Here is a 13,654-nt window from a genome sequence, read left to right as displayed (position 1 = left end):
ACTGAGTAAATTTGCTCATTTTAATCTTGGTACACAGTGACCAGAATAAACAGAAATTGGGAATTCACAGGTGCCAATGAAAAGACAGATCTCTGGTAACACTTCCAGAGGGATTCACTGCGTTGCTAACAGTCAAATGCCTGTAACAGGATTAGGCCATATTTCAGATGATATTGTGACATCATTCACATATTCAAACGGACGGTCTAGATCTCCACACACACTCACATATACACATTGTTGCATTATACAATAAAAATGTAGTATAAAATAAAACTATTTCTCTTCAGCTAGACAAAAAATATAATATAAAAAATAGATCTATTTTACAAAGATTTGTGCATAGGCTTGAACAGTTCCTGAGCGGTCAGCTGATTTATGAGGTGAGGCACACCTCAAACAGACTAGCCACTGAGTGCATCCGGTAGAAGATCCCAAATGGCATTCCAATATTCACAATTGCTGCCCACGTTTCGAATACATAAATGTCTGATCCGACGGTGTTGTCAAACTGAGGCCGGGCTCCAAAGGCTGGCATAATCCAAAGCTGCAAAACAGAAATGCGATGTACAGAATTAGATTTAAAACTGGATTCAGAATTCTGCATTCAGAATGGAGCAAAAGGCAATGGATTTCTAGCCTTTTTTAAATACACGGATTGTAAATTGTTAACCACAAAATTTTTGCAAATAAGACAATGATCATGCAGCGATTATAAATAATCAAGGTGCTTTCGCCACTTCCAACTTCTTTTAATTTTGTTATGTGATTTGTAATAAAAAATAATAATAAGATACGATGTGTGGGTATGTTAATGAAACTGTATCCTGTATCCTGTGTGTATGCCCTCTAACTAGGGTTGCAAAGTGGCAGAAAAAAATGAAATACAAAATATTTTTAAGTTTCAAAAAATTCCAATTTTTTTTACAATTTTCCAGATGTTTCCAAAATTTCCAAAATCTTTCAAAAATTCTGGAAATTTGCTGTAAATTATCCACCTCTTTACAACCATTCACACCAAGCACGATAACTATAAAAATAACAATAAAGATATAGTTCTAAAAATCGTTCTCAATAATAAATAATAGCGGAGTCCACCCCACAACTATAACAATAAAGACACAAAGAAACGATATCGTTGGAATAGTTTTCTGAAAGATTATTATTTTTCATCGGATGAACGATACAAACATTGAAAGACAATCAGAATTCATCCTGCCATAACGAGCTTGAGAATTTAAAGCGGCAGACGCATATGCGCTTAGAATAAACAGGCGATATTGTTCGCTGGTGTGGACACTAATATCGTTATCTTATAGTTTCTGTTTTTGATGTGAACGTGACTTTACTCAATAAAGAATATGGAGTCAGGTACTTACAATGACATTGCAGAATAACAGGAAGCCACAGATCTCCTTAAGGATCCTCCTCTTCCAGGACAGTCGACCCTGGAGGAATGTCAGCGGGATGGGTAGCGTGTGAGCTGGGACGATAGAGCTGCTCCGTCTGTCTGGGTCTCTCTCTCGTACGGCCATGACGTTGGCGAAGACAGTGGATGTCTCAGTCTCTTTGAAAGGCTCCCGATGGAGGCCCTTGATGAGGAAGGCGTTCTGTAGGCACAACTGGATCACAGTCAGAATAGAATTGGCCAGGTTGAGCCCATTTATGTGCCCCTGTACCCCTGATGCCAGAACAGCTACTATGGTGAAGTAACAGATGAGGAACTGGCCCAGAGACGCTCCCACAAGCAGTCCCACATCCAGACTCCTGGTAGGGTTCTTCCCAGACACCTGCTCTCTCTTATCCATCCGGAAGATTATGCAACCGATCAGAGTTGTGATGGACATGAGAAGGATGGCGACTATGTTCATGATGTAATGCATTATCAGAGCGTTCTCCTTCTTTTTTTGGTCCCCTTTGGACACGTCCACTTCGTACACCACAAACGTAGCCAGGCCCGCCACCAGAACGATCATGCCAGCAACCGGACCAATCAGAACGTCCCACAGGCTAAAGCGCGGACTGTGGCTATGGTGTTCATCCACCTGCCGGCCGACGTTTTTCCACATGACGTAGGCCATGGCTGATGCGAAGAGGCTGTACTCGATGTTGAAGGGGTACAGATAGTAGTAGGCCTTCTCAAAAACATCGCACAAATTATGGCTACACTTGCAGTCGCTTTGTCCGGCACGGTCTGAAAGATAACAACAGAGAACGTCAATGAAATGCTCTACTCAATCTTCAGATTAAGTAAATCAATACAGGATGTTCAATATTTGCCAATGTAAGTTAGCCTAAGTACACAACCATGCTGAAAAAAAAAACAGCTTATGCCGTTAGGTATGTTTTGAAGCACTGCAGCTGGTTTGAGCTACTCTAGTTTAAGGTGGTCCTGAGGAGACAATCGTAGCTTAGGCAGCCATGCTTTAAAACATACCTAACCAGCATATGCAGCTTTTTTTCTTTTCAACAGGGAAGTCTCAAACTTGTGCAATATTAAAGCACCTTGTGATGTGACATCAATTTTGTAACCGCCATTTGAGGAACCATTGTATGAAGGGTCGGCTGGAAACACTGTTTGATGGAGCGACTCCTCTGTCACTGCCGTCATCCACACCATGAGGTTCGTAGACAATGTCAACATCAGACCACAACTGCAATGAGAGAGTTAATATTACTATGCAGTAATGCTAGTGGCCCTGTTCGGTAGAAGTGTAAACTCAATGCAAGAGGCACATTCCGCTATCCTACCAAACCTTCAGTCGGGTAAACATTTGCTTGAGTTAACTTAAAAATGTATGCTCATTGCTTTCTTATACAGCTCTACAGTCAATGCACTAGTCAAGGTCGCTACAAATAAATCATTTCATTTATCGTTCTAAAAGGGTGTGATCATTTGCCTACATTTGTCAGATTTTCCCATTATTTTATCTTCCTGACTACACGCTGAGGTCAAGATAGCAAAAGACAAGGAAATTAACAATAACCACATAACATCCAAAGTCATCGACCCATTAGAACTCACCGTGTGATTATTTGCTGTATCTGCACACAGTCTTTTGCATGAACCCATAGGATGTATGTCTGGAATATGAAAGAGAGTATGTTTAAATTATGAATAAATACAAGAACAGATAGCCTTAAACCATTTTTTATAGTTTTAACCTACCTGTACAATGACAAAGAGAGCTTGCACAACAGGGAAGGCTATTTTCACAGGCGAATCGCAGTGCATGCGACCCACGTAATAAATAATCTTGAATATATCCATGATTACACTGCAGACGCCAAACAGAACCAGTCCACCTGATGAAGACACAAGCAGAATATCTGAGACTAGATGTCTACAATATATAGAAGATGGAGAGAACAACTCAAAATGTTCTTTCTCAAATAAGAAATTGGTTTGAACATACCTCTCAGCCAAATTGGTCCAGCGTGGCTATCTTTGTAGAGCACTGCACGGTACACCCTCGAAGTATGGATTTTGTAGTAAACCATCCATATGGTGGTGAGAATGACAAGAAAAATAAGGAAAATCTGAAGATGAGCAGAAGTGATCTGGATCTTGTTGAAGACGCTTCCGCTGACTATGGCGATTCCCAGGAGAAGGATGTTTAAGGAGATGAATCCAGACAGAAGCCATCCCCAGTTGCGACCCTTTTCCACTGTTTTGAACCCGCCATGGGCAAGTCCCGATTTGACCGTCTCTCCATGGGAGCTGACTTGGATGGTGGATATCTGGTTCTCCATGGCTTCTACGTCTTGCTTTGTCGTCATGTTGCGTGAGTTAGAAGAGCTGTCCACAAGAAAACACAAGTCAGTTTGTTAGTGGAACTCTAAGAGTCCAAGTTGAAAAGAGTCTGCTGGATTTGTATAGTATGAAGCAAGTTGTAATGCCAAATAATTGGAAGGAGCCTAGTTTCCTCAAGCTGTATAAATACTTTAACCTGCATCAGTATCCAACCAATCAGTCTTCTCTTCCGCTTACGTATAGCTCTGCGTCTATCCCACATCTAAAGAAACCTGCATCCTCAAATCTGACTGGACAATATTGGGAATCTAAAAAGATTTCACCTTTGCTTGCACTGGACCAAAGCCAGCCAATAGCTCCCTGCTATTGTGATAACAGTATTTAACAAGAGGGCTACCTGCACAGTCTCTACACTCTGTTTGGTGACAAAAAAAAACGTGAAGTACTGATCAGACACCATCAGCTCTGAGTCATCAACAAATATTGAGCTTTTATTTACTTCAATCAAATCTGTTGTCAAAATATTGAGCCTTTATTAACTCAGCTTATATCGGTTTTCACAGTCATTGCGATATTCAGCCTCACCTAATTTCATTGTAAATATCTGAGCACAATAGAGCTGTGCATTGTTTCTTTTGTGTGCTGTGAGAGCAACGTATTAATGGCGATTATTAATGTTGAGACACACAATATTAACAGGCACTTTCAACCAAAGCATCTTGCAAAAGTTCCACAATGCAAAATTTTGAAAGTAAACAGTGCAAAAGCTAGACTCTTTGTCATATACGTTTATTCAGTTAGCGGAAAATAGCACTATTCAGTATAGCACGATTCATACTATTATGCATGATGGTTAGATGTCCTTCACTTACCACGAGTAGGAACCGCTGGCCTTCTGAGGAGCGTGCCACCTCATGGCATATATATATATTTACTTGGTGACACAAAGATTTACAGCCGTAACACTGAGGGACCTGTAACCTGTCAGACACAACACACAGTACACAAAGAATAAGAACAAAATGGATGAACAATTTGAGATTTCCCAAACAACATGCAATTATAGGCATTATAAATCCACAAAAATCAGTTAGGTATGTGTGATAATGCCACAGTGATGGGAAATCATGATATATATATATATATATGCCATCTAAATAAAGCCCTCATAAATAAAATTTATTGCAACTATTAATCCAGGTTATAATGACTGATGATTCACAAATACATTTAAAAGTACCGTGACAACTTTTATGTGAAAATAATAGTTTACATTCCCTTCCGAAAATTAACCATGGTTTTATTACAGTAAAGTTGTAGTAACTGTGATTTGCCGAATTGACTACCATTTGTATAACCACAGTTTTACGACAAAAGCCATGGTTAGTGTAGCAAAACCAGAGGTGTAAAATACTTGAGTCATTTTACTTGATTACTGTACTTAAGTATTATTTTTGGGGGATTTGTACTTTACTCATCTACAATTTTAAAATGACTACTTGTACTTTTACTTGATTACATTTCGGCAGTAAAAAAACGGTATAGTTTTTACTCCTTACAATTTTATTTCATTTTGAAAAGTACATAAGATTTTTATTTTATCTTATGCACATTAAATATGGTAAACAGAAGCTCAAATGTGTGTGTCTGACGTGAGAACTAATGATCGTTGTTTTCATGCATCAAACACACACATTTCTACTTCAATTATGACTTTCATCAGGTAAATGTCTGGCTTCAAAAGTTCACCACCAAATCTGAGGAAGCACATTAAGGTAGCAAAGTTTCAACCCTAATTTAAATACAATTAATATTTTTTGTGGGATTTGTTTTTTATTAAATGTGACAAATCTCCAAAGAAAGTGTTTAAATAAACATTATATGCTAAATTGTTTCATGTTTAGTGATGTTCTTAGGTGGTGGATAAGTTACAATGTCCTTAAATGAAACATTAAGGGTAACACTTTAGAATACTGTTTCTTACTTACTACATAACTAATAAGGAATTATTGAAGAATTAACAGGTAATTTTTCATTGACACTTAACTCACTACTGTTAACTACTAAGGAAGATATGTTAATTAATCAGTATGTAATACAATTTTATGATTGTGTTAAGTAACAGTTAGCTAATCAATAACTAATGGATTTCTGTCATACCTCCTGAAGAACTACTATTAATTATCAACTAGTTAGAGTTCAAGAAAAATAACTAGGACAATAAAAGATTAATTGTCCTTTGAGACAGTGAGGTTGAATAGACAACACAAATAAAGTGGCCTTTAAAAACTTTAACGTTGTATGTTTTAATTGTATGACTCTCCTCATTAATTCAGCACATTCTTGTATTCGGTCTGGGATATGTTTCTACACTCTCCATCACATCTTGCTCTCGAAAGGGATAGTTCACCCAAAAATGAAAATTCTCTCACCATTTACTGAACCTCTGTCATCCCAGATGTTTAAGACTTTCTTTCTTCACATGAACACAAGCAAAGATTTTTAGTCCATATAATGCAAGGAGACAGGACCACTTCAGAAACCACACAAAGTGAACATGACGGTCAAGATTAAAATATTGGTATTTGTATTTTTATTACATATGCTTATAGTTTCACTTAAGTCAAGTCAAGTCAAGACACCTTTATTTATATAGCGCTTTAAACAAAATACATTGCGTCAAAGCAACTGAACAACATTCATTAGGAAAACAGTGTGTCTTAAGGAGACAGTGATTCATTAACAGGGGTTGCATGAGTTACTGTTCTTCTGTATGTCTGTCAGAAAAAAAAGTAATTCTACTTTTTTAATACTTGAGAATAATTTAAAGTTGTACTTTTATCACTTGTACTCAAGTATTTTTTGACCAGATACTTGTACTTTTACTTGAGTAAAAATGTTGAGAACTTTTTACACCTCTGAGCATGGTTAACCATGGTTAATTTGTGGTTACAATGGTTTAACTATAGCGACCAAAAAAAAAAAAAAAGGTTATCTTTCATAAAGGTTAAATCACGATAATACACCGGCTAACTCTTAAAATAATTATCCACTAAAGCCACAACTAAAAACATGATGCCAAATATCAAAGCAATCGTACAATACAGCACAAACCTAATTTCAGGCTTAACATTTCACGAGAAAAAAAATGACTTCATGTATCCACTAAAACTGGTCGTGGTCAAGTTTCATTTGTATTTATTTAGATGTAGTTTCAGAGTCCTGGTGCGTTTTGGTGCCACTTCATTTGAATGTTTATGAAGCAATAAACAACTGTTTATTAATGCTGTTCGTGTGCTTATGAGTTTGGAGGGGAAAGCAGGGCTCTTTTAAAGATTGTCATTCATTCACCCAATAATATAATATTTTAAATCCCAAATGGGAAAAAGATTGCGTTTAGTGAGGACCGAGCTGAAGCCACGCCCTCACGAGCCGCATCGTGTCCGAGGTGTCCTTGGAAACACCAAGTGCTTCACGCGCGCTGCAGCCGGTCGGGGCTTCAACTAAATGCACAGAGCCGATGAAAGAGTGATGGAGGCTGAGGTTCGAGATCACCATGAATGACAAATACCACAAGGCAGCCCGGGATGGCTACCTTGACTTGTTGAAGGAAGCGACGCGGAAGGACCTGAACGCTCCGGATGAAGATGGCATGACACCGACCCTATGGGCCGCTTACCACGGCAACCTGGAGGCGCTGCGGCTGATTGTAGGGAGAGGGTAAGACTGCCCCTCTTTCCCTACATTTGATCAATTGCATTGTGGATTTAACGGAAGTTTAACCCGTATGTTTGCATGTACGCCTCATTTGAAATGGCTCACGCAGGGACCGGCATGGCGCGGATCTCTGGTCACCGTTACTGTATATCACCACAACCCTATACTGGTGTCACGACGACTGGTGCTTCACATGGCTGATGACTTTATTAGCTTGATTGGGTGTGGAACGTGCTGTTCCCTTCAGTCTACTTCCTTAAATAACCCTTTCTCGTAATGTTTATAGTGGTGTTATGTATCAAGTTTGCAGAGGGCCATGTCATTTTAACGTAATACCATAAAAGGCAAGGTTTTTTCTCACTGTAAAAAGTAACCCAAAAAAAATATTTCTGGTAACAAGGAAATTACCTGGTTTTAGGTCAAATAAGTAAATAAAACCTATGAAAATACGTTTTTGAGAGTCAGTCAGACCATGAACTGCAAGTTTTTGCATTTTTGGGCATATCCAACTACCAGATTGAAATTCTCATTAAAAACTAATAATAATAATAATACTTTGTAGTGGTATTTTAAGGTGTTGATTGTTTTGTCTTCACATTTTCATGTTCCTGTAGCTTGGATTGCCAGAGCATGCCATTAACAACAACACTAAGGTCATAGGTTCAATTCCCTGTTAATGCATGAACTGATTAAAAATGTATACCCTGAATGCACCTTAAGACGGATATACAGCCGTTGCGGGGCAGTATAAGTGGCCCTTATTCATTTGCTGTGTCATTTGAGTTATTTTATCACTAACAACACAATAAACAATTCCACATTAGGCCACTCTGTTAATGCCGATGACAGAAAACAGATAAATGTGAACACACAAAAGCTTTCATCAGAGCTGGCCTGGTTTCCTCTGTGGCCCTTTGTAAAAGCTCTTAATTGTCAGAAGTTCTCCCACTGTTTGGCAGTCCTGAATGCATAATCGGACTGTTTGACCATTGAAAGCCACTGGCTATCGCGTGATCTCCTCCACATAAAGCAAAGCAAGCATCACATTTCTGTGGTTAGAGCCAACTTATGCTCATGTACACATAGGGATACAGTAATTAATCCCTTAATTTGGGTGTTTGATTTCTCGAGTGATTCATTCAATGCACAGCATGGCACTGACTGATCCCTGAAGCACGATTTCCCACGATGATGCCCAACGTTGACAGAAAAGGTTTTCAAGAGGTTATTAGTGCACTATGGTACATGAGAACAGGACCTGACCTGTCATGAATCATGTTATAAGAAGTTGTTAACAAATAGGGACAATAAAATGTTTGTAAATAGCAATAAAGGTAAAAAAAAAATATATATAGACATTTATTGGTGGTGGGTATCATATAGCAGTCATAACTTCCTCTATAATACTCCTCTTCAACTAATTTTACAATGTTCTGATGGTCATATGTCTTATTATCTAACAGTAGCCTATTAGTGGGGTAAGAATGACAGCTTATTACTCATGTAGACTATGCGTTATAAACTGTTATTTTTACCCCACTAATACTAGACAAGCTGCAGTACATTGTGTCTGATCGTGTTACATAAGGATCAATAAGTCTCTCTCATTTTATAAGGCAATACATTTGTATGCTGATATATTTGATGGAAGTATTGGCATGCCAAAAATCAAGGTCAGGCAGGTTAACGGGTCTTAATCCAAATTCTGGCTTGACCCAGTAGTGCACACAGCTCCCTTTGCTAACTGTGAAAACCTTGCAGCTTTTCTCATCCATAATGCATCACTGCAAGGCTTCACCTGTCACCCATCAAATATTAAGTAGGCTCAACTAGCCCTCGATGCAGAAAACAGAGAGATATAGCTTAACTGTAAAGTGCAAATTAGAACCGCACGAATCATATAATATAATCTGATATATTTTGTCATACATTTTTTATTTTTCACTATAATATATTGTGCACTTCTTAAAATTAATAATTTCTAAATGGTTTTATAGGTGCATTCACATTAATCTCAACAGTTAAATTCTATAACCAGCATTTCTTCAGTGCAGTTTAAGTCATCTGTAGGTGGGGCCACACTGTACAGAAGTAAAGCTAAGTTTAATCGAAGTTTAAACTCCGCTGTACTGAGTCATTGCAAAGAGTGCCATATAGCAAGTAATATTAACACTGAATTCTCATAGAGATATGTCATAATATTTAATAGAAAATTGCATGCAAGTTAGCTTTTTATACTGTATCAATATGTGTTTGTAAATATCTCAACACAAAACTTCAACAAACTAGATTTAAATGATAGTATGCGTTTTCTAGAATGCATATTGAATAGTTATATTATGAACAGTCATTATGCACTGTATGTCGTTTCTAGCAGTCATAAATAAGAACTTTTCTTATAGTTTTAGACTTGTTTCTTTGATTGTGTCTGAACACAGGAATTTAGTGTGACATCACATGTGAAACTGTATCATTCTTGCTCGTAAGGTGACACCCAATAAGCTCCCACTTATTCAAGCAGGCGATCAAATTACTGATCCAGTGGTTTGGATCGGCATTAGGAGAGCTAAACCTGGATTACTGGCTTGAAAAAGAAAACTTATATAAGTAAGAAAAATAAGAGATTGTTTTATATAACACACCTGTTTGTCCTTCTTGTGACCTTCTTTTATTATTTTCGATATATCAAATTTGTAGAGCAGGTTGTTTCAGTTTTTTATAGACTTATGCATTATTTACTGGCCTTCACAGATGACAAGCCAGTGCTAAAAAACATAATCAAAAAATCATGGGATTGCCAGTGTGGTCTCACCTACCCTTGGGATATAAAACGAGTGATAAATTACAGTTTATAAAAGCTGTATCCAGTTTCACTTTACACATAGAAGTGTCAATTAAATATGTTATATATAGTCTATGGGATAGTAGTGGTCATTGTTAAATTCCACACCTGATATGGATCTATCACGTCTTTACTTTCAGGGGGAACCCAGATAAGTGTGACATATGGGGGAACACCCCGCTCCACTTGGCTGCCTCCAATGGCCATCTCAACTGCCTGTCCTTCCTGGTGTCATTCGGTGCCAATGTGTGGTGCCTGGACAATGACTACCACACGCCGCTGGACATGGCTGCTACCAAGAACCACATGAATTGTGTGCGTTATCTGGACTCCATCGCTGCCAAGCAGACAACCCTCAACCCAAAGCTAGTAAGCAAACTGAAGGACCGGGCTTTCCGTGAAGCTGAACGCCGCATCAAGGAATGCATTAAAATGCAGCAGAAGCACAGACGCCGCATGGAACGTAAATTTCAGAGAGAGACAACAGAAGCATCGGTCTCTGATGCCATGAGCTTCTCCAGCTACGCCAGCAGTACATTGAGTCACAAGCTACACCACTTCAACACTGCCACTAGTGTGCCATACTCCCAGGTCAGATTGCTCTGCAATGCTTATATATTTGTGGCCAGTATTACTAAACAGGGCAAAGTAGCACAAGAGCAAAAATCCAAAACATCACAGATGGGCGTGGACATTTCTGCAGGTGATTTACTAACAAAGGTCAACTTGATGAACACAGATGCAACATCTCATTTACATATGGACCAATGCAATATACCAAGCATAGTGCAAATTAGAGTAGTCGCAAATAAAGAATAAAAAAGCCACAGTAAAAAATGAAGGTTCGCTTTAAGTGTTGATAGATCTGGTATTGCGTGACTCCTAGTTGAGGGTCCAAAGTCGTCTTTAATTTTCTGAAGCAAATTAAAAATAACGTGGCCATTTCAAGCGCAAAATAGTTTAAGACTTACTCTTTTTTTTGCGTTAAATAATGGAGCATATGCCAGTAATTTAATGAGCGCAAACATTAGTAAAATGTTTGGCGTGATTCATTTGAATACTTTACCCCATAAATTTTGTGTCCGAAAGGGAAACTCCTACAAATGCATATTCAATAAATTCAGGCGAAAAAATAACAGTCCACACCTCTACAGTGCAAATTCTTCACTGTGCGTCTTTAGACAGCACTATTTTAACGCCAATAGTTAAAATAGATGTTCAGTTAGAAGCCGCATTCACTAAAGCTATACTTGTATTATTTTTTCGCTCTAGGCTACTCTCCATGCCACAACCAGGGGCAAAACTAAGATCCAGAAGAAGCTTGAGAAGAAAAAGCAAGGTGATGGGACATTTAAGATTTACGAAGATGGCAGGAAGAGTGTCCGCTCTTTATCTGGCCTTCAACTAGGCAACGACGTCATGTTTCTGAAGCAGGGAACATACGTCAACCCTAAGGACCGATCTCGTCGTAACATACGTGACATGTTCCCTGGTGACAACGAGGATGCCATCTCCCGTGCCATCAGCGAACCCGACTTGCATGGTCATGATGTGGACTACTCGGAGATCAGCACCGACTCGGGCCATGACTCGCTCTTCAACCGTCCCGGCCTTGGCACCATGGTTTTCCGCCACAACTACGTGAGCAGTGGACTTTTTGCCATCGGGAGCAGAGATGAAGGGAGTCTAGCAGGCAGCAAACAGGTCGATAATGTACGCCTCCGCAGCCGGATGCATCGCATGCCAAGTCTGGATGACGATAGCATCGGAAGCGCCCATAGCCTGCAGGAGAGGAACATGCAGGAGCTGCCATGGGAAGAGGTAGAGTTGGGGCTGGATGACGATGATGAGCCTGACAATAGCCCTCTGGAAGTGTTCCTAGCCACACAGAGCATGAACGAGTTCATTCCTATCTTCAAAAGAGAAAAGATTGACCTGGATGCCCTTTTGCTGTGCTCAGATGATGACCTCAAGAGCATTCACATCCCCTTGGGTCCTCGCAAGAAGATCATAGACTGCTGTCAGCGCCGATTGGAGACCATTGAGGACCCAGGCTGCATAGAAGACACTGAGTTGTGAAGTTCTGCCCTTACTCCAATTTTTAAACTGGTTAGGCATGTTTTGAAGCATGGCAGCTGGTTATGAGATGTTCCTGTGCAGGAGCTAGGTCCTTAGGACCAGCATATGACCAGCTTAAACTAGCTGTTATGCTTCAAAACTTACCTAACAAACATATGCTGTTCTTTTAACAGTGAAGTCTGTTTTTTTCACCTCAGTGAATGTTTAAACAAAGCAAGAGTTTACAGAATAATTGTTCCATTTTTCTTTAAAGATTATCAACATTCAGCCCAATGCACCAGAAATGATAAAGTCTAAATCAGTCCAGCTCCTGAAGAGCCAGTTTTGCTCCAGAGTGTAGCTCTGGAAGTTTCTACTGATCCTAGAGACCTCAATCAGCTGGTTCAGGTGTGTTTAATTGGGAAAGTCAATTGAATGAAAACAATATGTGATATGAAGAGAAAGTATCTTTTCATAAATTTTTTATAGAGGACCAATGTTGAAAGAGATGAAATATGACCTCTTAAGCAGCTGGCTACATTACCTCTTTAACTGTCACAAACAACGCATTATGCATAAAAATGGTAATTCAGTTAAAATGTAATGGTTATCACGTGTCATGTGGCAAATGCAGAGAGTGAAAATGAGGTCACATCTCATTACACACGCTCTTAATCTCGTAATATTCCAGCCCCCATGGGGCATTGATCTCAGTGCCTGTGGTTTGTGTGCCTGCACATTTCTAGACAAAATGTCATTTAAGACATAACTTGTGTATAGAAGTTGACAAATGTTTCCTAATTCCTTTTTTAGACAGCAAAACTCATTTTGTGGTACACATGGTGGTACACATTGTATAGTTGCTATTCTTGTTAATACACAGATTTGGTTAGTTGTTGGAGAGCTGAATTGTGAGCTGTAAATGGCTACATTTTCAGTAAATGTATTAACTGAATCTGACGTCAGTGCTGCTGTTGTGGGGACTGTTTGTAGGTTAAAGGCACCCCCACATTATGCTACACATACTTTAATGTTTACATGTATCTGGCCATAACACGTTCTTTTGAAACACAAGTAATTGGATGAGCTATGTGATGCATGGTTGAGTTGGCGTACACAGAGAACCCTTTGTTGATCCTGGAGCTTTAACTTGAGGAGCGTAGACCTCATTACCGCTGAGTCATTTCGTTTATCACAACAGTAGTTTCTGATTGAGGTACATTGTCAGTAAACAGTTTAGTACAGCAGGTTCTTGAAAGCCTATACATGCTTGAGTTTTTACA

General features: G+C 39.0%; 2 protein-coding genes across 2 annotated transcripts; one reads left to right on the top strand and one right to left on the bottom strand.

Annotated features, from left to right (window-relative positions):
- Positions 1–7: 7 nt before the first annotated feature.
- On the bottom strand, positions 8–3,888 carry LOC132140541 (proton channel OTOP2-like). Its single transcript, XM_059549316.1, has 6 exons — positions 3,417–3,888; positions 3,170–3,306; positions 3,026–3,084; positions 2,506–2,654; positions 1,380–2,194; positions 8–547 (listed from the first exon to the last, which is right to left on the bottom strand). The coding sequence occupies exons 1-6, from the start codon at positions 3,778–3,780 to the stop codon at positions 377–379; spliced, it is 1,695 nt and encodes a 564-aa protein (XP_059405299.1). The 5' UTR covers positions 3,781–3,888; the 3' UTR covers positions 8–376.
- A 3,251-nt stretch (positions 3,889–7,139) lies between these two features.
- Positions 7,140–12,620, top strand: LOC132108607 (pre-mRNA splicing regulator USH1G-like). Its single transcript, XM_059515255.1, has 3 exons — positions 7,140–7,474; positions 10,454–10,904; positions 11,586–12,620. The coding sequence occupies exons 1-3, from the start codon at positions 7,311–7,313 to the stop codon at positions 12,390–12,392; spliced, it is 1,422 nt and encodes a 473-aa protein (XP_059371238.1). The 5' UTR covers positions 7,140–7,310; the 3' UTR covers positions 12,393–12,620.
- The last annotated feature ends 1,034 nt before the right edge of the window (positions 12,621–13,654 follow it).

The sequence above is a fragment of the Carassius carassius genome, chromosome 1, assembly GCF_963082965.1.
Source record: "Carassius carassius chromosome 1, fCarCar2.1, whole genome shotgun sequence".
Classification (NCBI taxonomy): Eukaryota; Metazoa; Chordata; class Actinopteri; order Cypriniformes; family Cyprinidae; genus Carassius; species Carassius carassius.
Note: the sequence above shows the minus strand (reverse complement) of the source record. Positions and strands in the feature narration are given on the sequence as shown.

Coding starts and splice junctions, on each gene's coding strand:
- LOC132140541 (XM_059549316.1), bottom strand. CDS start 3,780: ATGACGACAAAGCAAGACGTAGAAGCCATGGAGAACCAGATATCCACC. Junction 3,085..3,169: donor CTCTCTTTGTCATTGTACAG/GTAGGTTAAAAC, acceptor TTCATATTCCAG/ACATACATCCTATGGGTTCA. Junction 2,195..2,505: donor AATTGATGTCACATCACAAG/GTGCTTTAATAT, acceptor GTTATCTTTCAG/ACCGTGCCGGACAAAGCGAC.
- LOC132108607 (XM_059515255.1), top strand. CDS start 7,311: ATGAATGACAAATACCACAAGGCAGCCCGGGATGGCTACCTTGACTTG. Junction 7,475..10,453: donor CGGCTGATTGTAGGGAGAGG/GTAAGACTGCCC, acceptor CTTTACTTTCAG/GGGGAACCCAGATAAGTGTG. Junction 10,905..11,585: donor CTAGTGTGCCATACTCCCAG/GTCAGATTGCTC, acceptor TTTTCGCTCTAG/GCTACTCTCCATGCCACAAC.